Source organism: Bubalus kerabau, chromosome 21 (genome assembly GCF_029407905.1).
Source record: "Bubalus kerabau isolate K-KA32 ecotype Philippines breed swamp buffalo chromosome 21, PCC_UOA_SB_1v2, whole genome shotgun sequence".
NCBI classification, from domain to species: Eukaryota; Metazoa; Chordata; class Mammalia; order Artiodactyla; family Bovidae; genus Bubalus; species Bubalus kerabau.
Window position 1 is genome coordinate 46,290,938 of NC_073644.1, and position 22,092 is coordinate 46,313,029.

The 22,092-nt window shown below is 42.5% G+C and overlaps 1 protein-coding gene across 4 annotated transcripts in view; it reads right to left on the reverse strand.

Annotated features, from left to right (window-relative positions):
• The window catches only part of PTPN2 (protein tyrosine phosphatase non-receptor type 2), a 129,555-nt gene that overhangs the window by 19,325 nt on the left and 88,138 nt on the right, over positions 1-22,092 (reverse strand). For all 4 annotated transcript variants that reach the window (XM_055559092.1, XM_055559094.1, XM_055559091.1 and 1 more), the window contains 3 exons: positions 14,612-14,712; positions 9,422-9,520; positions 3,712-3,849 (listed from right to left, as the gene is read on the reverse strand). In XM_055559092.1, coding sequence (XP_055415067.1) covers positions 3,712-3,849; positions 9,422-9,520; positions 14,612-14,712 — 338 coding nt within the window. The remainder of the gene's footprint in view (positions 1-3,711; positions 3,850-9,421; positions 9,521-14,611; positions 14,713-22,092) is intronic.

Genomic DNA, 22,092 nt, shown 5'->3' on the forward strand with positions numbered 1-22,092 from the left:
ATGCCCTTGGTCCTCCTGCTATGATGCCTAGTCCAGGCCTCCATCACTTCTCACTGCTGCCCCTCACACCAGACTCCAGCTGGTCTGCACACACTTGCCAGTCTGCACATCCCCGAACTGTTTTCTTCAGAAAACATTGCATTGTGCACACCACCCCTGCACAAAGACGTTAGCACGCACTGTTCTTAGGGCAAAATCTCATTTACATTTTTTTTTTAAGAATTCTAACTCTAGTCTTTGAATAAGATGACAAGCTCAGAGTCCATGGAGGCCAGGAAGCTGGTCTATGAGCTGAGTAGGGACAGGCAAGAGCTATGAGCGTGGGGATGAATTGTGTGTGCCATACAGAGCCATTCAAATTCAGGTTAACTATTACTATTATCAGTCTGAAGAGGACTATAAATCTTCTAATTATTATTAAAAAATCTACAAAGCTCTGTGGCCCAGACCCAACTTTAGGCACAGGCAGAAGGTAGCAGAATTGTGTTTCTAAGACTGTCATACACCCAGTTTCACCATCTGTTAATGGGGTTTGAGAAAGCACTTACTTCACAGGCTCCAGTGACGAATAAACAGGCAACCTCCACACCGGTGAAGCCTAAAGAGACGCAGGGACACTCGCTGGCAGCCTTAACCACAGCCCTAACACTTCCAATCAACTACGACCTCTCCACGATTCCAGTCTCCTCATCTGTGTTTCTGCTCCATCTGGAGAGCAGCAAGGTGTTGACCCTGTCCCCCTCGAGGTCACTGTCCTAGTCCAGTCCTTAACTAGCTCCTGCAGGGCCACTGCAATGGCCATGCAAAATACATGGTCACCAAAATTCACTCTGGGAGTTGACCGGAAGCCCAGGTGGTGAAGACAGCGATATGCCAGGGGCATTAGGGCCCAGTTCTAAGCAGAGGGAAGGGTGTGCCTGAGACAGGCACGGGCAGGAGAACTGGTGGGTAGACGAGTGGCAAGGGCAGGTGGGCTGGGGCTCCCACAGGGGCTGTGGAAAGGCTTCCAGAAGCCTGGGGAAGGACTCCGCGTTTCAGAACAAGCACTCAGAGTGGTGAACAGGGGACTCGGTGCACCCACTGTAAAGACCCCAACACTTTAAGTGACTGAAGCAAGAAATGGGCACAAACTGGACGGAAGGTACACAGGACAGACAGGAGCCTGGTAGGGCAAAACTGGGGCAGAAGAAACAGAACTCAGCACAACACTGTCTTCCAGGAACTCAATCACCTAAACCTGACAGAAGACACATAGAAAACACCAAAGGGCAAGTAAACAGAAAAACCCGAAAGGCAAGGTCTCCACGTGACCTTGGATTTTAAAAGCCCCTCAAAACTACCTCCACAGCTTAAGCCATTCAAAAGCAGAATGGACTTGGGGGCAAAAGTTCAGATTGAGCTCTCATCATGATGCTGAAAAGACTGCTGGTGCTCCACTGCTCCATCAGACACGTCAGATGCAAGGTCCCCTTAGAGAAGGCCTGACAGGGCAGCTCTGCCCAGGTCGGTCAGGAGACTCCTCTAGAAGCGACCTGGTGCTCTGACCTCAGGAACAAGAGAGGGTGGTCCTACTTTATCAGCACCTTCTCCTTCAGCTCGCCCGTCTCCAACACCCTGGCTCCTGCAGGCCCTCCTGACTCACTCCATTCCCATGGGAGCCCTCACCCAGGGGAGCCCAGAACCTCAGGCACCATCAGAGCACTAACTCATGCAGTCAAGGTGACAGCCCCATGAGGCAAGCACGCCATCACCCTCGTTTTACAGATGAGCGAAAGTAGGCACAGAGATCAAGTACGGGGCTGGTCACACGGCCAGGAGCAGCAGCCAGGATTCAGGCCACATGGCTCCTGGGTCTGAATGTGACTAACACAATCCTGTCTCACTCACTAAAATGCTACCTTATCCTTCCAACACTGCTCACTCTCACTACAGACTGTGAAGAAGAACATCAACTGTTGCTGTTCAATTACAGTGGACTCTGAACACAGGCCAGTAAGAAACCACACTCTGCCTGCAAATGAATCGCAGGGGCTGGCCAACTCCCAGGGTGGCCTCCACTTCAGAAACTTTAGAACCAAGGCTCTTTCCACAACAATTAGACTTGGTCCCATGTCATCAGAAGTTAGGAGATATGGAATTCGGCTAAGTAATCTATTTATGGGAAAAATCTATTAACCTAATAGATTTTTAGGTTATTTTCTTTTAGTAAGAAAAACAGGATTAGGAGTTTATCTACACTGTAGGAAGACCACAGGTCAAACTATATACATGTGAAAATACTTCACAAGCTGATAAACAAAATACAAAAGTATTTTATTATTTCAAGTGTAATCAATTCTCAGGACAGAGAAAAACACCTATGCCAATCTCCTGCTAAATCAATTTTAATGCCACAAGCAGATGCAGTACCTAGGATACATAAATACTAAGAGAAGGTGATTCCCAGAACCATGAGAAGTTTATGGAAATGAAGTTCTATTTCTGGGAATAAGGGCTGGACAACCAGTACCAAGTAGCAGTTGACATATTTCAGTGCAGCTTAAGATACACGCAAATGAAATCACTGGTGCAAAACACACACAGTGAGGAGATTCATAAAGAAGGCCCCTTCCTGAATGACCTCAGAGCTGAGTTATGTTCTCATGGAAGCTGGACCCAGTCAGATGCACACAGTACACACCTATGCTTATGTCACAAAGGACAGGTGTTTTAGGAGATAACCACAAAAGATAACTCGGCATATCTAAAAAGTGTATATACCTCCCTTCTCCACAAATTTTTCTTTTGGATTAATGATCACACATTAATACTCAATTCACTTAATACTTAACTAAAACAGTATCTTGCTTTATAGACCAGATACATCCCTGAAGCCATTTCTGGGCAAACATTTTCATATTTTCTAGTTTTTCTAGTTTCTGAGTGTATCTCAGAATCACTCTTAGTTCATATTTTTTCGTTATTCTAAATACAAACCAAAGAAAGCAAAGAGGTGAATGGGAAGAGGGGGAACTATCTTGATGCTTAGACAACAACAGTAGGGTCACAACCAACTGTGTGCCTGTTTCTCACCCAGGCACCAAGGAACGAGTCTTACATTTTTGGAAAAAATCCAAATAAACACTGATGAGGTCATACGGTAAATTTATTTCACCATTTTCACCAGTTCAATAAAGACACATTTCCATGTGACAAACCCCTCGAATTAGCAACTCTCTCCAAGCGTCAAGAACAAGAGCTAGCATTTCCCTGGCACGCACTCTGTACCAGCGCCTTTGCACATACCTCCTCACGTGATACCCATGTCCTCACTCGATGTCACAAATGCGAACAGGGAGGCACCACGGCCGCCCCCTACAGACAAGGGGGGCCTGGGCAGAGATCACTGAGCAGCAGCACTGGATGTAAACCCAGGCTGCCCAATTCTAAAGCCCTTTCCCTCAATCTTCAACCAAGTATAATACTGATCAGTTGCTCAGAATCCTCAGTTATCAACCTGAACTTCACAATTCTTAGTTTCCAGCATTTCTTAAGAATTCTCAGAGTGCCACCACATATGGGAACAAAATCTATGAGGACATGGTTATGGCTGTGAACCATTACAGGCATTGCTACAATGAATGGGCTGCCCCAAACTTCAAATATAAGAACAAAGAATAATTCTTAAAGTCACCACATGAAGCCCCATAGTCTGGGCACAAGCAGTCTTACCCTGGTGTTTCCTAACTGCAACAGATGGACCGTGTAATAGGACTTCACGTCCTCTGACAGGAACTTCACGCTGAAGCCCGTTTCCTTAAACAGCATCTCCCGGTCATCTTTTGTAGGCCAGTACTGTGCACATTTAACCTAAAGTTAAGAACATAGACATAATGAAACCACAAAAAGCTGGAAAGGAAAACAAACCACACACAAGCTATATATTTTTCAAGTACCCAAATCTAGGAACAGTCACACTATGTTTGATGTTTAATGTATTTTAGTAAGATTGACAGCTTATAAATGCAGTTTGTAAAATGTTCTTATAACTTACACACTTAAAAAAACAGATATCATGTTCATAAAATGAAAATCAAGTTGTCATTTCTAAAGCAGGATAACCTGTATTTTAACATCATACTGGTATTTACTCAATGTTTCATTAAATATAAAATTCTTGCAAGAATTGTATCTTCAAACAGTACCGAAAGGCTTTATTTTATAAGTACTTTCCATAAGCTATAACAAACCTAGACAGCATATTAAAAAGCAGAGATATCACTTCGCCAACAAAGGTCCATAAAGTCAAAGCTATGGCTTTTCCGGTAGTCATGTTTGGATATGAGAGTTGGACCATAAAGAAGGCTGAGCACCAAAGAATTGATGCTTTTGAACTGTGTTGCTGGAGAAGACTTTTGAGAGTCCCTTGGACTGCAAGGAGATGAAGCCAAGTCAATTCTAAAGGAAATCAACCCTGAATATTCACTGGAAGAACTGTTGCTAAAGCTGAAGCTCCAATACTTTGGCTACCTGATGCAATGAATCGACTTACTAGAAAAGACCCTGATGCTGGGAAAGACTGAGGGCAGGACAAGGGGGTGATAGAGGATGAGATGGCTGGATGTCATCACTGACTCAAAAGGCGTAAATTTGAGCAAACTCTGGGAGATAGTGAAGGACAGAAAAGCCTAGTGTGCTTCAGTCTATGAGGTAGCAAAGAATTGGACATGACTTAGTAACTGAACAACAACATTTTCCATAAATACCTGTTAATCTGCCACTAAATACTATATATCTAGTGATAACATTGAATACTTACATACTAAAAGTCAAGGGAAAGAATCAGAAGATAAGCCCCCTTTACCTAGAACTGTTACGCTTTGGCAGAACTACTGACGTGGAATTAACATTTTGTGACAATAAAAGCATCCCCCCAAAAGCCAAACTGTGAGGTCAGCAGCTGTGGTGAGGTGAGCTAGAGCCACTTCATTGGGAAAAACACTAGGAAAACATCCCTGTAAAATATGGTCGTTTCTCCTTTTAGATATCACAAACAGGTACAAATAACAATCAAGAGAAATACTTCTAAAACAAATGAATGCTATGAGCTAATACTGTGAAAGTGCTGCACACAATATGCCAGCAAATTTGGAAAACTCAGCAGTGGCCACAGGACTGGAAAAGGTCAGTTTTCATTCCAATCCCAAAGAAAGGCAATGCCAAAGAATGCTCAAACTACTGCACAATTGCACTCATCTCACACGCTAGTAAAGTAATGCTCAAAATTCTCCAAGCCAGGCTTCAGCAATATGTGAACCGTGAACTTCCTGTTCAAGCTGGTTTTAGAAAAGGCAAAGGAACCAGAGATCAAACTGCCAATATCTGCTGGATCATGGAAAAAGCAAGAGAGTTCCAGAAAGCATCTATTTCTGCTTTATTGACTATGCCAAAGCCTTTGACTGTGTGGATCACAATCAACTGTGGAAAATTCTGAAAGAGATGGGAATACCAGACCACCTGATCTGCCTCTTGAGAAATTTGTATGCAGGTCAGGAAGCAACAGTTAGAACTGGACATGGAACAACAGACTGGTTCCAAATAGGAAAAGCAGTTCGTCGAGGCTGTATATTGTCACCCTGTTTATTTAACTTATATGCAGAGTACATCATGAGAAACGCTGGACTGGAAGAAACACAAGGTGGAATCAAGATTGCCGGGAGAAATATCAATAACCTCAGATATGCAGATGACACCGCCCTTATGGCAGAAATGAAGAGGAACTCAAAAGCCTCTTGATGAAAGTGAAAGTGGAGAGTGAAAAAGTTGGCTTAAAGCTCAACATTCAGAAAATGAAGATCATGGCATCCGGTCCCATCACTTCATGGGAAATAGATGGGGAAACAGTGGAAACAGTGGCAGACTTTATTTTTCTGGGCTCCAAAATCACTACAGATGGTGACTGCAGCCATGAAATTAAAAGACGCTTACTCCTTGGAAGGAAAGTTATGACCAACCTAGATAGCATATTCAAAAGCGGAGACATTACTTTGCCAACAAAGGTTCGTCTAGTCAAGGCTATGGTTTTTCCAGTGGTCATGTATGGATGTGAGAGTTGGACTGTGAAGAAGGCTGAGCACCAAAGAATTGATGCTTTTGAACTGTGGTGTTGGAGAAGGCTCTCGAGAGTCCCTTGGACTACAAGGAGATCCAACCAGTCCATTCTGAAGGAGATCAGCCCTGGGATTTCTTTGGCAGGAATGATGCTAAAGCTGAAACTCCAGTACTTTGGCCACCTCATGCTAAGAGTTGATTCATTGGAAAAGACTCTGATGCTGGGAGGGATTGGGGGCAGGAGGAGAAGGGGACGACAGAAGATGAGATGGCTGGATGGCATCACTGACTCAATGGCCGTGAGTCTGGGTGAACTCCGGGAGTTGGTGATGGACAGGGAGAACTCCGGGAGTTGGTGATGGACAGGGAGGCCTGGCGTGCTGCAATACATGGGGTCGCAAAGAGTCGGACACAACTGAGCGACTGATCTGATCTGATCTGAATACTTCAAAAGCTGCTAAAAGACATTAAAAAAACAAAATGACATAGGAAATGAAAGAGCATAAATTATAACAACTCATAAATGATGTGCCAGAAGAGAAAAAAGAATCAAAAGTAACAGAACACATCATTTCATAAACAAAGACTAATTGATTAAAGGGAACAGGGCTGTGAATAAACACGACAGATAATGCCTTAAGAGAAAAAGGACATTTTTAAAATAAAAAAGAAATAAAGAGAGACCAGTAGGCAATGAAAATCTAACACATATGTGTAACAGAAGGCCCTGGGAGAAGAACAGTAAGGCAAGCAAGGGAACAGAATAAATGTCAACAAGTATAATTCAATAAAAATTTTTCTTTAAAAGAAAGAAAAAATGCCTGAAATCACATAATGAAATAGCACACTCTGTCCCTGGACAAATTGACCCAGAATGACCAGCACAGACACATTTTAGTACAATCAATAGGATCTGAAGAAAAAAAAATCCTTTGGGTAAAAGACTAAGTAACTAATAAAGGAAACAGAGTAAGATGTGCCTTTGTGACAGGAACATGCCAGAAGGAAATGGGTAATACCATCAAGTTGCTCAAAAAATAAATGTGAGCCAGAGATTTTATATTCTGCCAAACAGACTCTTCAGCATCAAGCCAGCAGAGGTATTGTCATCAACACACAAGAAACTGGGACCAGGGCACCATCCTCAGGATCCTCTGAGTGTGAGCTACACACAGAGCAACCAGAGAGACTCAACGACAGATGCATATCTACACAAAAGGGACTTAAGAGAGACTAAAACATGCGGTAAACTCTGATGATGGAGGTGAAACACAACTTGAGAAAAAGAGGATGAGAGAAAACATTTTAAACTATTTTCAGTAGTTATTTTAGTGATGGACTTGATTTTGTTATTACAAGTACTTTCTGTGTGCAATATGGGACAGAGTAAATAAGACATTCAACATCACTAGTATCTCTGAGAACCAGAATTCATGGTGAATCAACCCTACAGTCCTAAATTTTAATATCAGTATCAAATATCAGAATATCAGTACCAAAAAAAAAAAAAGAGGAAGAAGCATCAGTATCAGTATGAACACTAGTGTTATCTTAACATACAAACATAATTTTCCTTAACTCTGTTCACTGAAAAGACCAACCCATAAGAACAAAGATTACTATTTTTGCTGTGATCTTGAAATACCACTGCTCACCAAAAGAAACCAAGGCTTCTTAAAGAAACAGCTGATTCGCACAGGAAAGCGCAAGATAAGCCTGCAACAGGGAGTCCTTCCAGACATCAAAGGAGCTAGTAAGACTCTTCGGTTTTTGTTAAAAGAACTCAGGGCCCAACCCAAAAAGCTTCCTCTGGCCAATGAAGGGACAATTTGACTACAAGTAAGAATAATAACGGGCTTCCAAGGTGGGTCAGTGGTAAAGAATCCATCTGCCAGGTAGGAGGCGCCAATTCGATCCCTGCATAGATTCCTCAAGATCCCCTGAGGAAGGCATGGCAACTCAGTCCAGTATTCTTACCTGGGAAATCCCATGGACAGAGGAGCCTGGCAGGCTACAGTACATGGGGTCGCAAAACAGTTGGACACAACTTTCACGACTAAACAACAACAAGGATAATAACTGCCATGGAGTGAACTGAATCAAGGTGTTTAATAAACTCATGACTTCACAGCATTGATCACACCAAGAAAACCTAAGTAGTGACATATTGAGGATACGTGGGAATCAACTTCTTTTGAAAAATGCTTTTCCTACATCAGGGTGGTAGGTAACTAGAGCGGGAGCCTTTTTTTTGTTTTTTTTTAATAGAAGAATTTCAACCAAAACTCAAGAAGAAACAATAAAGCTGGAATATCACTATAACCCTAATTAATTAAGGAACGAAACACTGACCAGCAGCAGCTGCTGACATCATTATGCTGACAAACAGGGTATCACCACACACGAGGTGACCTCAACAATCAAACCTGACTTTTATTGAACATCTGGATGAAGGTGATTTCTGATTGCTGGTGGCAATCTTCTCTTTTTATTACAGTATTTATTCTGCAGAATGAGAGATGAAACCCATAATCCTCCAGCTGACAACGATGCTCAAATGTCCCAACAGCAGCACCCGCATCACTTGGGTCTGTGGGTCACCGTGCAAGCACGAAAACCACTGCAGAGACTATGCTGACACTGCAGAACACCATGGTGTGGCAACAACACTGCAGACTGGAACAGACTAGAAGCACCTTCACTGCCGCTGAAAACCGGCAGCTATTAACTCAGGAAAAAAGCAAGAATTCAGGATCTGAAGGAGCAGAAAAGCCTAGATCTCAGGGCTGGAAGAGATCTGACAGATAACACTTTCTAATTTTCATGTTTGACAGAAGAGGACCCTCAAGCCACAGAAGCTGAAGACTTAACCACCATCACACCACTAATTAGCATTGGATTTTAAACTGCACCTCAAATGTCAATAAATCTATACATATCAATACTCACTACCTCCTGAGATAAGAACCAATGGTAGTTTATAAAGGTTTTAGAAACCTGTCACTTCAATTCTTCATAAAATTTCCAGGATTCTGTTAATAATAAAGATTCTGATAAAGCCTACGAATTCCAAAGATCTAAGTACCACAACTGGCCAGTACTCACTCCATTATACTTATGTTTGGAGGGCAGTGGTCCACAGCTGTTATTTAAATATTTAAGGTAATAAAGGAAAATGATAGATTAGTTCCAGTCAGAATCACCCTGACTCTAGTTTTTAGTAATTAAAGGCCAAGACTAATGAATGACTATCCCAAAAGAAATAAGAAAATATTTGTAAGTTAACAATCACAGACTGTACAGTAAGTTGTAAATACCAAGTATTACTCACCGATTCTTTCTCCACAATTCGGTTTAGCATGACAACTGCTTTGGTCTTTTGCTGCCAAACCATGAGCCAGAAATGACAACCTGTATTAGGAAGCGGACCCTGTAAGACAGAGAAAAAACAGCAGGTGAGAGAAGGAGGGGACTGACGCTCCAAGGACATGCCTTCCAGGAAGCTTCACATCTGAGAACAGATCGGGTCACAGAATGTCAATCCAGACTCTAAACCCACCTGAACTAAAAACAGGTCTCTGTTAGTTGGATTACTGATTACCAACGATCAAAACTGACTTTTATTTACTTAGGCAGAAAAGAAAAGAAAAATTCCCAGGCTATCAGGTGGCTCTCTGAATTGAGGGATGGAGAACGAGGCTTGGGCAGGAAAAAAGGCCAAGAGAAGATTTTGTCCCAAGGGGTGTGGGCTTGGGGCAGCACTCCCGATCAGTCACCACTGTCACCCTTTGAGGGCACTGCCATCCTCAGGTGGCTGCAGTGGGTGCAGGTTAACAGGTTTGACTGTTCCTTGAGTAACTCAACAAGCAGTCACCTGTGGGATGCTGGGGGCTGGGTGTGCCTGGAGCTTCAGCTCCACACAGAAGACAAGGCCATTTAAGTGGTGCTGCACTAAAAGCAGCTTCAGGGCCATTGTATCCCAGCTCTGTAGTGGATGTTCTGGAAATATTACGTGAGCTAATAAACTCCATGCTCTCAGTTATACCAATGTTAGAAGGGACCAAGAACCCTGAAGAGCTGCACCCTCAGGTTTGAGGAGCCGTTCCCCTTACTGAGTACATATTTTTCAAAGTTTGAGCTACTTCCAAAACCACACAGTGCAAAGATAAAAACAGCCATGAGAAGACCCCCAGTAAAAAGAATGCCTTCTCCTTCATCTAAAAAAATGGATGGATCAGGTCTCCAATGAAGTCACTGCTTAGTGTGTACACACACACACACACACATTCTAGAGTGGTTCTAAAAGGGAAAGAGGGGTTCTCAGCTCTTCCACTTACCAGCAATACAACCTATTATCTTCTACAAAATGGCGATCTATACCAAAGGATCAGCAGGTATACATTTTTAATTTTCATAAAACTCAGAGGAAAAGGATGATAAAAATTATAAGCAACAAAAGACAAGCAGAATAACTGCAGTTTCAATAAACATTTAGTGTCTCTAGTTTTTGCTGTCCTTTGAAATATTTTCTGTGCATGTTCTCTGTCCCAAGATACTAGGGGCAAAGGCAAAAGCAGTCCCAGCTGTCACAGCTTACATCGGAGGTGAGGAACAGAAACACACCCAGCCCCACCAGAGCGAGGGCTGAGCCTGGGTATGCAGGAGCAGGAAGGGTACCAGCGCAAAGCCTTAAAAACGAGCAGGTGCTGACACAGCGAGGGGAGAGGGGAGGGATCAGGTCCATTCCCAGTGTCAGGGCACTTCTGGGAAAGAAGGTGACACAGAGAACCCACAGGAAACCACACCTGCCAAGTGAGAGGTGCTCGACCCCAGGAAACAGTCAATGATCTTTTCTTTACAGAATGAAGGAATATGACCAGATTGGTATATCGCAAAAATTTCTCTAGAGGAATTGTTAAAGATGGACTAGAAATGAGGGACTGGTGGCAAAGAAGTAAGTTGAAAAGCTACAACATTGGTGTAGATGAAAGAGAGCTCCAGAGAAGGGCAGGGCAGCAGAAAACAGGAGAGAATTCGACAGATGAGGACAGCTTTAACCCAGATGACAAAAATAGGACAGGGGCTAGCTTAGTGTAAAAGAAAGAAGGAAAAGAAAAAAAAGAGTTTGACACAGAAAAGGAAGAATTTGTGACATTAAGTGGTCCTGTGGGTAGATGCTGGAAGCTCTGGGGCAGGGGGTAGGGGGGACTCAGGAAATAATCCAAAGCTGAAGACAGTGAGTCCACTAGAATGAGGGCAGAGGGCCTGGGTCAGGACACAAAGGAAAGCCCAAATGGACAGGAGATTTAAACTAGGGTATTAGTCGGGTATTTTCTTTTTCATGAAGGGATTTACAATGTTTTATAAAAGGATTATTACTATCATTGAAAGAAAGTAAAAGAAAGTGAAGTCACTCAGTCGTGTCTGACTCTATGCGACCCTGTGGACTGCAGCCCACCAGGCTCCTCTGTCCATGTAATTACTATCATTACTACTATAATAAAAAGCAGTAACAATGCCGCAATGAACACTCCATGGAGTACTCACCATATTACTTGGCACTACATGAGTTTTTATTAGCACTATTCTACAGACCACAGAGATACATATTGATAACATACACACTTGACTCCTGAACAACAGGGGTTTGAACTACAGGGGTCCAGATACAGACAGATTTTTCAATAAATATACAGTCAGCCCTTTTAGCCATGGTTATGCATCCACAGGATCAACAACCTCAGACGGCAAACTTAATACATGACTGTGACTCAATGAATCTGTGTATGTGGGGCCAGGACAGAAGGGACAACGATGGGACATGAGCACCTGGGGGCTTTGGCATTGCAGAGGGTCCTGGAAGCAAACCCCATGGTGCTACGGGATGACGCTGCACCTTGGGGAACCGAGGAATGAATCCAAGGGCATATCACAATTTCAGGGCAGCAGATCTGAATAATTAAAAGGAGAACCATGCAGCCTATGGAGACCATGAGGCCTCACCCTACTTGTTGTATGACCTTTGTAAAGTTATCTGATGTTCCTTTGTCTCTTTAGATGACTCCTCATGTTAACATAAGGATAATAAGAGTATTTACCACAAAGGGTTATCCTGAGGCTTAAGTTATATAAAATATAGAAAAATGTTAAAAATTGCAACCTGTTACTATTTACAACAGTCAAGACATGGAAGCCATCTAAGTGTTCATCCACAGAGGAATGATTAAAGAAGATGTGTGGTACACATATATAAGGAAGATCTGTGGTACATATATACATCGGAATATTGGTCAGCCATAAACAAATAACGAAATAATGCCATTTGCAGCAATGTGGATGGACCTAGAGATTATCAGTCTAAGTAATTCAAAGACAAATATATGATATCACTTATATGTGGATTCTAGACTATGATACAAAAGAATTTATTCACAAAACAGAAACAGATTCGCAGACATAGAACGTAAGCATACTTTTGGTTACCAAAGGGGAATGGGAGGAGGGATAAGTTAGGAGTTTGGGATTAACAGATACACACTACCATATATAAAGTAAACAACAAGAATTTACCGTGTAGCTCAGGGAACTATATTCAACATCTTATAATAACCTACCATAGAAAGAATCTGAAAAAGAATATATATAGACGTATGCGTGTATACATGTATAACAGCAGCTAGAAATCTTTTATTTATTTTTTACTGAACTAGCTGCTGTTAATTTTACTTCCCTCTAGGATGTGAAGTTCATACTAGCAGTTTTATGAATGGCTGTTTCATTCACACAATGCCACCACAAAGCAGGCATTCAAAACTTTGCTGGATGAACAAACAGGATTCAAGCAGACACCATGAGTCCAGAGTCCAGCCTTTTTCTTAAGAAACAAAGATTCAAAATATGGTTCCAGAGAGTTGAAGTGGTGAGTACAGACTAGGTGGGGGTGAAATCTGAATCAGAATCTTGAGAAACAATTACATTTTTAGAGACTAAGATGACAAAGAGGAAAGAATAAACAAGACTGAAAAAAGAGAATAAGAAAGGGTGTGATAAGGAATCTAGGGTAATTATTCTTTTCTATTTTTAACATGGTTTTTAAAAACAGAAAGTAAAATTTTCAACTCTAAAAATGACTATTAAAAACATCATGAATGCACGTAAGAAAAACTTCAAATATAACAGAAAATGGCAAAGTGAATTCTGTATTTTTTCCTAATTCCCAGAAACAATCGGTACTAATAGCATGTGTATAATTTATTTAGCCAGCTCCTTACAGACTGTTTCCGTCCTACTTTTGGTCCTGTGCTATTAAGTTATAACAAATACTCTCACATTTACATTCATGTCTTTACATATTAGACCTCTAAGTACTATAAACTTTTAAATATGTGGTTCGGACAGGTGAGAAGTGGTAACTGATTGCTGGTTTAAATTTAGAAAAATTGAGCATCTTTTCTATATATATTGTCTACCTTTACTTCCCTGCTGTAAACTGTGAATTTATGTTCCTTGCCAGTTTTTTTCATAGATTTTCTTTTTGTTTTTGACTTACAGGAGCTGCTTTATGCCAAGTAAAAAAGAGTAATGAATTTTTGTTTTCTGTGAATTATAGATAGCCTAACAGTTGATAGTTACATTCATCTGAACATCTTACCATTTTCAACAGTTTTCACTTTCAGTGACAGGTTATTCTAATCTGAAATGGGTTCTTTAAAAATCTCAAACATTACAAGTATACAGTTTATCTTTTTTTCAATTTAATTATAGTTGATTTACAATACTGTGTTAGTTACAGGTATACAACAAAGTGATTCAGTTACATATATATATATATTTTCAGATTATTTTCCTTTATAGGTTATAACAAGATACTTAATAATACAGTTTATATTTGGAATAATTAAAAATCACTAGCTGGGAAATGGCAGCACTGTTAATTAAATCTGTAATCTGATAAACAAAGGATAGCTGGTGTGAATAAACCCAAATCATTTCTGCTATCTCAGAGTGAAAGAACAGTGCCAATGGAGCACGGGTGCGGCCGGTGTGTTGAGAAGGGAGGAGGCTCAAGAGGCCAGTAGGCTCTCAGGCCACCCCATCAGTGGTCCAGGCACCCTGCTCACACCCTCACCTAACACTCAAGACTTGTCCATACTGAAAATACACACCAGGCCAGGGAAGAGAAGAGTTTTCGCGCCTCTGGTCCTGATTCAAGTGAAGAGAAGCAGAAGGAACAAAGTATCCACCAACCGAGACTTTGTACCAAACTTACAGCAAGGAGGACAGCTGGCCAGAAAAGAACCAGCTGGCCAGACCTCATGAACAACTTTCCTGCAGAGAATGTGTAACAGTAACAATTGCTTTTATCTTAAATATACACAGCTGTAAAATATTATGTTACCATTCATTACAAGATGATAGAAAAACCTGATCGCCAAAAGTAGTCAGGACACACTTTCTGCTCCATCCTAAAGCAGACCCCAGGAATGGCGGTCAGTCCTCCACTCCATGTCACTCCACTTGCCTGGGTTAAGATGTAGCTCCTCTGTGCCTCCTCTATGTCAACTAAGCTGGCATTAATATAATCATTTTCAGCATTCTGCAGCTTAACACGACTGTGATCATCTGAAACAGAAAATGAGAAACCATACCGTCATTTCAAACTTGCATTTCTTTTTTATTTGAATATTAATTTTCTGGGTATTTATAAAATGACAGAAAAAAAACAAAGAAAAATAAATTAGCATCACAACTGAGTCAAATCCCAAATTATTCCTTTTTTTAAAAAGTGTAAAGATGAAATCCTTTTGTTACTGTGTGTTAGAAGGAAGTGCTGCTGTTGGTGGTAGATTAGCTGCTGTTTAAGTAGAAAAACTGATCAAAGAGTAAAACACAGTAAAAGGAATAAAGTACCAATCTTCCCAAAAGAAAAAGGATGGTTAAGACTCCTGGTGCTTAAGAACTAACAAGTTTTCCTACAAAAATCAACGGCCTCCAAAAAATAAGACCGGACAGATCCCACCATAAAACTACATTTCATTTTCTTCCTGCCTCAACAGATCTGCATTTAGCTATATTTTAATAATTTTTATGCTTTTGAACTGTGGTGTTGGAGAAGACTCTTGAGAGTCCCTTGGACTGCAAGGAGATCCAACCAATCAATCCTAAAGGAAATCAGTCCTGAATATTCAGTGGAAGGACTAATGCTGAAGATGAAACTCCAATACTTTGGCCACCTGATGTGAAGAACTGACTCATTGGAAAAGACACTGATGCTGGGAAAGATTGAAGGCAGAAGGGGATGACAGAGGATGAGATAGTTGGATGGCATCACTGACTCGATGGACATGAGTTTGAGCAAGCTCCAGGAGTTGGTGATGAACAGGGAAGTGCTGCAGTCCATGGGTCACAAAGAATCGGACATGACTGAGCGACTGAACCGAACTGAACTAATTAGATTAAGTGTTAAGCTATATTTAACACATTTGGAATATTCCAATTCTGTAACAGACAATTAAAAGTGCTTCATTACTTGGGCTGTGTCATATACTTCTAGTTTTTAAACGTGAAGATCTCACAGATTTAGAATTTGTGCTAATGTAAACAGATGGAGCACAGAACTTTACCTTCTATCACTATGGTAGGAGGGAAGATGCTGAGAGAGAGAGAATGCATGTAACAACAGGATTAGCATTCACTTGGAATATTAAATACATGCCTGGCAGAGTAACAGGACTGAATTACAACCTACACACATCTCTGATGTCTAGCTGCAGAATAACTTCTGGTATAAACTGTGCCCCTCAAGGAAATACCAAATAACCATTCTCTTCCCCACTCTTAAACTGAAAGAGTTGTTCATATTATCTCCATATGAAAGAAAATGTTAAACAGTTTTAGTTTCACACATAATTTATATGAAATGTTTCTGCTGGATTGAACCCAAGACCTCTGTAAATATTACATGTCATTGGCCAACAGGAAAAGCAAAGATCTTGTTATAGTAAATCACTTATACTAGTGTTCTCGGAAAGATGATGTCAACAGTCACTTTTTTTTTTTAAACAGTCACTTCTTTTTTTTAAGTTTGATCACTCTTTAACAGTTATGTGAGACAGTAAAAAGTTCAGCTATATAATTAACAAAATAAAGTCCATATGCCTCCCAGATAACACCAATCAGAAGAGCAATGCATCCCTAAAATTCAAATTCCGCTAAAATATAATCCCAAAGGAATGTGTTTCCTCATGTTGTAATCTCCGTAAGAACACAAACAGAGACTAATCTTATCTATTCCACAAGAGAAGAAGCAATTTGCAAAAGAAGCAAGAATCCATAAACGCCAAGTCTCCCCTCAAAGGGAGTTCCAGCAGGTCATCCAGACCCTTCCATAAGCCAAGAGAAAGACTTCAGGGGGGTTTTCAGGACATCTGACCACTGCCTTCTGGACTCTGCACTGGATTCACTGTTACTTTCCCTCCTGTATTACTCTACACCTGGTGTCATTCCAGGTCATTAAATACAAGAGTCACATACCCCAAGAAGCACAGATGGGGTCCCCAGAGCCCCGGTTCTAATTGGTGGGGAGCAGCAGGTCACTACAGAAATGGCACCCCGGAAAGGAAGGAAATCCTTGGCAAACTCTAGCCATTTAGAACTGGCTACAAGTGTTGGCTGAACCTATGTTTTTGCCTCAGGACTAATTAAAAAAAAACAAAAACAAAACAAAACCCTATACTTTTATCATTTTAATTCTTCTGTTCCACTAAAAAAGATTTTTTAATAAAAAATGAAACTCATGTAACTTTTTGATTCAGAAGAGAATCTGTGCAGAGAAAAAAACATGAGTTTCTTGTGTTAAATTAACACTGTCTACAAAGTAAGTATACACATTTCAGGAAGTGAAACTTCAAAGCCTTTTTATGAGGAATTGTGACTCTATGATTTATATATTCTCTAGCAATGGTAACAAAGACAAAGCCTCTTCTTCCCTGAAGACTCAGTCACCATGTGGTCTGAAATACCTGTGAGGGTGACACAGGTCCCCTTAAAGCCCGAGATCAATGTCTCCTCTCCCTGCCCATCAAGTCTGGTCAGCCCCAAATCTGTGAAGAGTTCACTCCAAACCAACCTCTGACTTTTCAGGAAAAAACCCGGGAAGTGACCTGCTCTCTCCTCTCCCATAGAAGCTGATTCTGCCTAGGGACCTCTGAGATGAGACTATCAAAAGCCGGAGTCCACAAACTTCCTGGGGGTCCAGCAGCTAAGACTCCACACTCCCTAAGCAGGGTTTGAACCAGTTTCGACCCTGGTTGGGTAATTAGATCCCACAAGCTGAAACTAAGACCCAGTGCAGCCAAATAAATATACATTAAAAACAAGCAAACAAAAACTAAACATCCAAAACAATAGAGACCCATAGCTTTGGGGCATCAGCGCAGGGCAAGCCCACAGCAAGGGCCAAGCCCACAGCACCTCCTCCTCATTCTAAGTGTACTTAGAGTGTTACTCCCTCTCCCCAGTCACCTACAGGATCCAGCAAAGGGAGCAAATGAACATGATTCAAACTGTACTGCATGAGAGGCCACAAAAGCAACCAAACCACACTGCACAGGAAATCTGATTTCTCAACATCTAATACCACCAGCAGCAGGACGACCAAGAACACATGCTTTCCTGCACAGTGGCATCATCGTGGGGGACAAAGAAACGCACGCCCCACAGAACCACGGCCCTCAAGTTAGATTAGGCAAACTTCCGATGAAGAGTCCCCAGGCCTCCCACCTCACAGTCTGTTTTCTGAGAAATGGTTCCATCTGTCAAGAAATGACTGGCTCGAGCTGCCTGAGCTGACAACACAGATCAGCTTCCTCTTTCAATACTGCCACAATGAGCTCTTTCTCCCACCCCACCCACCTCCCCACCCACAGTTTCACCCTTTTTCATTATTGTAAAGACATCTCCTTCTGGAAAGTCTTTCAGGTCAAGCAGGAAGGGCTCACATTTATGCTGAGGCAGAGATGAGGAATAATTAACAGAAATTGGGCAGAAGACCAATCTCCCCGCAAGTCAGGCTGCATTCTCAACCAGGCATAGGGTGGGGGCCTACGTTTCCAATACTGATTTCCATACGGCATGGTAATTCCCGGCAAATGAGGCAAGCATCTGACTGTGTTAGCTCCCTTCAACCCTACAAGGAGAATGCTGTGTGCTGTGCTTAGTCGCTCAGTCATGTCCCACTCTTCAAGACCCCATTCCAGGCAAGAATGCTGGAGTGGGTTGCCATGCCCTCTTCTAGGGGATCTTCCCAACCCAGGGATCAAACCCAGGTCTCCCACATTGCAGGTGGATTCTTTACTGTCTGAGCCACCAGGGAAGCCCAAGAATACTGGAGTGGGTAGCCTATCCCTTCGCCAGGGGAATTTCCCGACCCAGGAATCGAACTGAGGTCTCCTGCACTGCAGGTGGATTCTTCACTAGCTGAGCTACCAGGGAAGCCCACAAGGAGAATTTTCGAGGACAAGTAATATGAACTTTCCCTCATGAATCAAGCAGTGAACCAAAAGCAGTTGTTTCCTCTGCCCCCCCCCCGAAAAAAAACCCTGCTGGCTGAATGGTTCCTTCTCTGACGATATAACCAACCACAGTCTGGGCAGGACCCACAGGATACACCTGAACAGCTCACTTCCTCCACCCCAGCCTCCAAGATGAGCTGTGAGCATTTCAGTCTCCACTGCACCCTAGAGAAGCAGGAGCAGAGGCCCAGAGGTGCCCTTGAGCCCCCTAACCCTGCGCTGTCTCCCACCCTGCTCCCTGCCTCCACCTCCTGCACACACACAGTCAGTCACCCTTCTGAACACCTGGCCCAGGACTTCTCCTCTCGTGGAAGGCCCCCACCTGCATCCCTTCACCAGACAATCTGCTCTCTATACTGACCACCTTCCACACCCCTCAACACATACGCTGGAAGCCAGACAACCAGGACAGAGACATTACAAGTTCCACAGCCTCCAACCAGAGGCCAGCTGCACACACGTGTCCATCTCTCCATCTGCCGTGACTTCAAGTTCCTAAACTTGACAGAACAGTGTTAACTGAACATTCTGCCTCCACACACCCCCAAACTGAAAAGGGCTCTTGAATCTACCCCCAGAGTCTCTGGGATGGAAACAGGACTTGGGAAGTGTCCTCACAAAATGGGTGAGATTCCCAATGCAGCTCGATCATGGACACCTTCCCCATCCAACACCACACAGGGGTCTGGCACAGTCATGAGCAGCTCACCACTTCCCTTGAAACTCGTACTTCTCCTCAGAGAAAGAGCCTAAAGGTTGGAAGGGAAAGAGAGCGGGAAAACGGACATCTTCCCTTTCCACCCACAAACCCAAGAGCACCTGGCAAAACTCTCAGACCAAGTATGCATGCCCCAGCCCCTGAAGCCCATCCATATTCCCCAGAGCTCACTTGCTCAGAAAGGGGATGGCAATGAGCAAAACAATCAATCAAGTTACCTGTCACACAGCAATAAATCCTCTGGGAAAAAGAGTCCCTGGGAGAAAGAGCCCCATAAAAGGGAGCTGCGTTGGTGGGGTGGGGGAGGGGGGGGCACTGGGATTCTGAACAGGGTGGTCAAAGAGGGCCTCGCCATGCACTGACACTTCAGCAGAGACTTGGAGGGGGTCGGTCACATGAATATCTGGGTTGAGAGTATGCCAAGCACAGAGACTGAAGACTACAACAGGTACGGGCCTCCCGTCCGGGGACACAACAGACTGTGCCACCAGCCCCAAGAACAAAGGGAAGAGGAGCCCCTGCAACTCAGGTTCAGAGTTGAGAAATCCTGAACTGATTCATTAGCCTCAACTCCTGAATCCAACTATCACAAAAAGGGAAATCTACTTCCCTTTTCTTATAGCGACTATCAGGCACGGTATCCGAACAATCTAGACTAGCAAGTGCTCAAGCATTGTTTATACAATAAACTCCACAAAATGTTCATATTCAAATTGCTAAGTTGTGGTGGAATCTTTTTAGAATGACAGATCACTATTCAGTTTAGTTGCTCAGTCATGTCTGATTCTTCATGACCCCATGGACTGCAGTACTTGCCTGTCCATCACCAACTCCTGGAGCTTGCTCAAACTCATGTCCATTGAGTTGGTGATCCCATCCAACCATCACATCCTCTGTTATCCCCTTCTCCTCCTGCCTTCAATCTTTCCCAGCATCAGGGTCTTTTCCAGTGAGTTAGTTCTTCCCATCAGGTGGCCAAAGTATTGGAGTTTCAGCTTAAGCATCAGTCCTTCCAAGGAATATTCAGGATTGATTTCCTTTAGGATGAACTGGTTTGATCTCCTTGCAGTCCAAAGGACTCTCAAGAGTCTTCTCCAACACCACAGTTCAAAAGCATCAATTCTTTGGCACTCAGCTTTCTTTATGGTCCAACTCTCACATCCATACATGACTACTGGAAAAACCATAGCTTTGACTAGACAGATCTTTGTTGGCAAAGTAATGTCTCTGCTTTTTATTATGCTGTCTAGGTTGGTCAGAGCTTTTCTTCCAAGGAGCAAGCGTCTTTTAATTTCATAGCTGCAGTCACCGTCTGCAGTGATTTTGGAGCCCAAGAAAATAAAGTCTGTCACTGTTTCCACTGTTTCCCCATCTATTACCCATGAAGGTACCAGATGCCATGATTTTAGTTTTCTGAATGCTGAGTTTTAAGCCAGCCTTTTCACTCTCCTCTTTCACTTTCATCAAGAGGCTCTTTAGTTTTTCTTTGCTTTCTGCTGTGAAAGCATCTGTGCATCTGAGATTATTGATATTTCTCTCTGCAATCATGATTCCAATTTGTGCTTCATCTAGCCCAGCATTTCACATGATGTACTTTGCACAGAAGTTAAATAAGCAGGGTGACAATATATAGCCTTGATGTAACCCTTTCCCAATTTGGAACCGATCAGTTGTTCCATGTCCAGTTCTAACTGTTGCTTCTTGACCTGCATATAGATTTCTCAGGAGGCAGGTAAGGTGGTCAGGTATTCACATCTCTTTAAGAATTTTCCAGGGTTTGTTGTGATCCACACAGTCAAAGGCTTTGGCGTAGTCAATAAAGCAGATGTTTTTCTGGAACTCTCTTTGCTTTTTCGATGATCCAACGGATGTTGGCAATTTTATCTCTGGTTCCTCTGCCTTTTCTAAATCCAGCTTGAACATCTGGAAGTTCATGGCTTATATACTGCTGAAGGTTGGCTTGGAGAATTTTGAGCATTTCTTTGCTAGCGTGTGAGCTGAGTGCAATTGTGCAGTAGCTTGAACATTCTTTGGCATTGCCTTTCTTTGGGATTGGAATGAAAACTGACCTTTTCCAGTCCAGATCACTATTAAACCTCCCTACTATGCCAAAGCCTTTGACTGTGTGGATCAAAATAAACTGTGGAAAATTCTTCAAGAGACGGGAATACCAGACCACCTGACCTGCCTCTTGAGAAACCTATATGCAGGTCAGGAAGCAACAGTTAGAACTAGACATGGAACAACAGACTGGTTCCAAATACGAAAAGGAGTTCGTCAAGGCTGTATACTGTCACCCTGCTTATTTAACTTCTATGCAGAGTACATCATGAGAAACGCTGGGCTGTAAGAAGCACAAGCTGGAATCAAGATTGCCAGGAGAAATATCAAGAACCTCACATATGCAGATGACACCACCCTTATGGCTGAAAGTGAAGAGGAACTCAAAAGCCTCTTGATGAAAGTGAAAGAGGAGAGTGAAAAAGTTGGCTTAAAGCTCAACATTCAGAAAACGAAGATCATGGCATCTGGTCCCATCACTTCATGGGAAATAGATGGGGAAACAGTGGAAACAGTGGCAGTCTTTATTTTTGGGGGCTCCAAAATCACTGCAGATGGTGACTGCAGCCATGAAATTAAAAGACGCTTATTCCTTGGAAGGAAAGTTATGACCAACCTAGATAGCATATTCAAAAGCAGAGACATTACCTT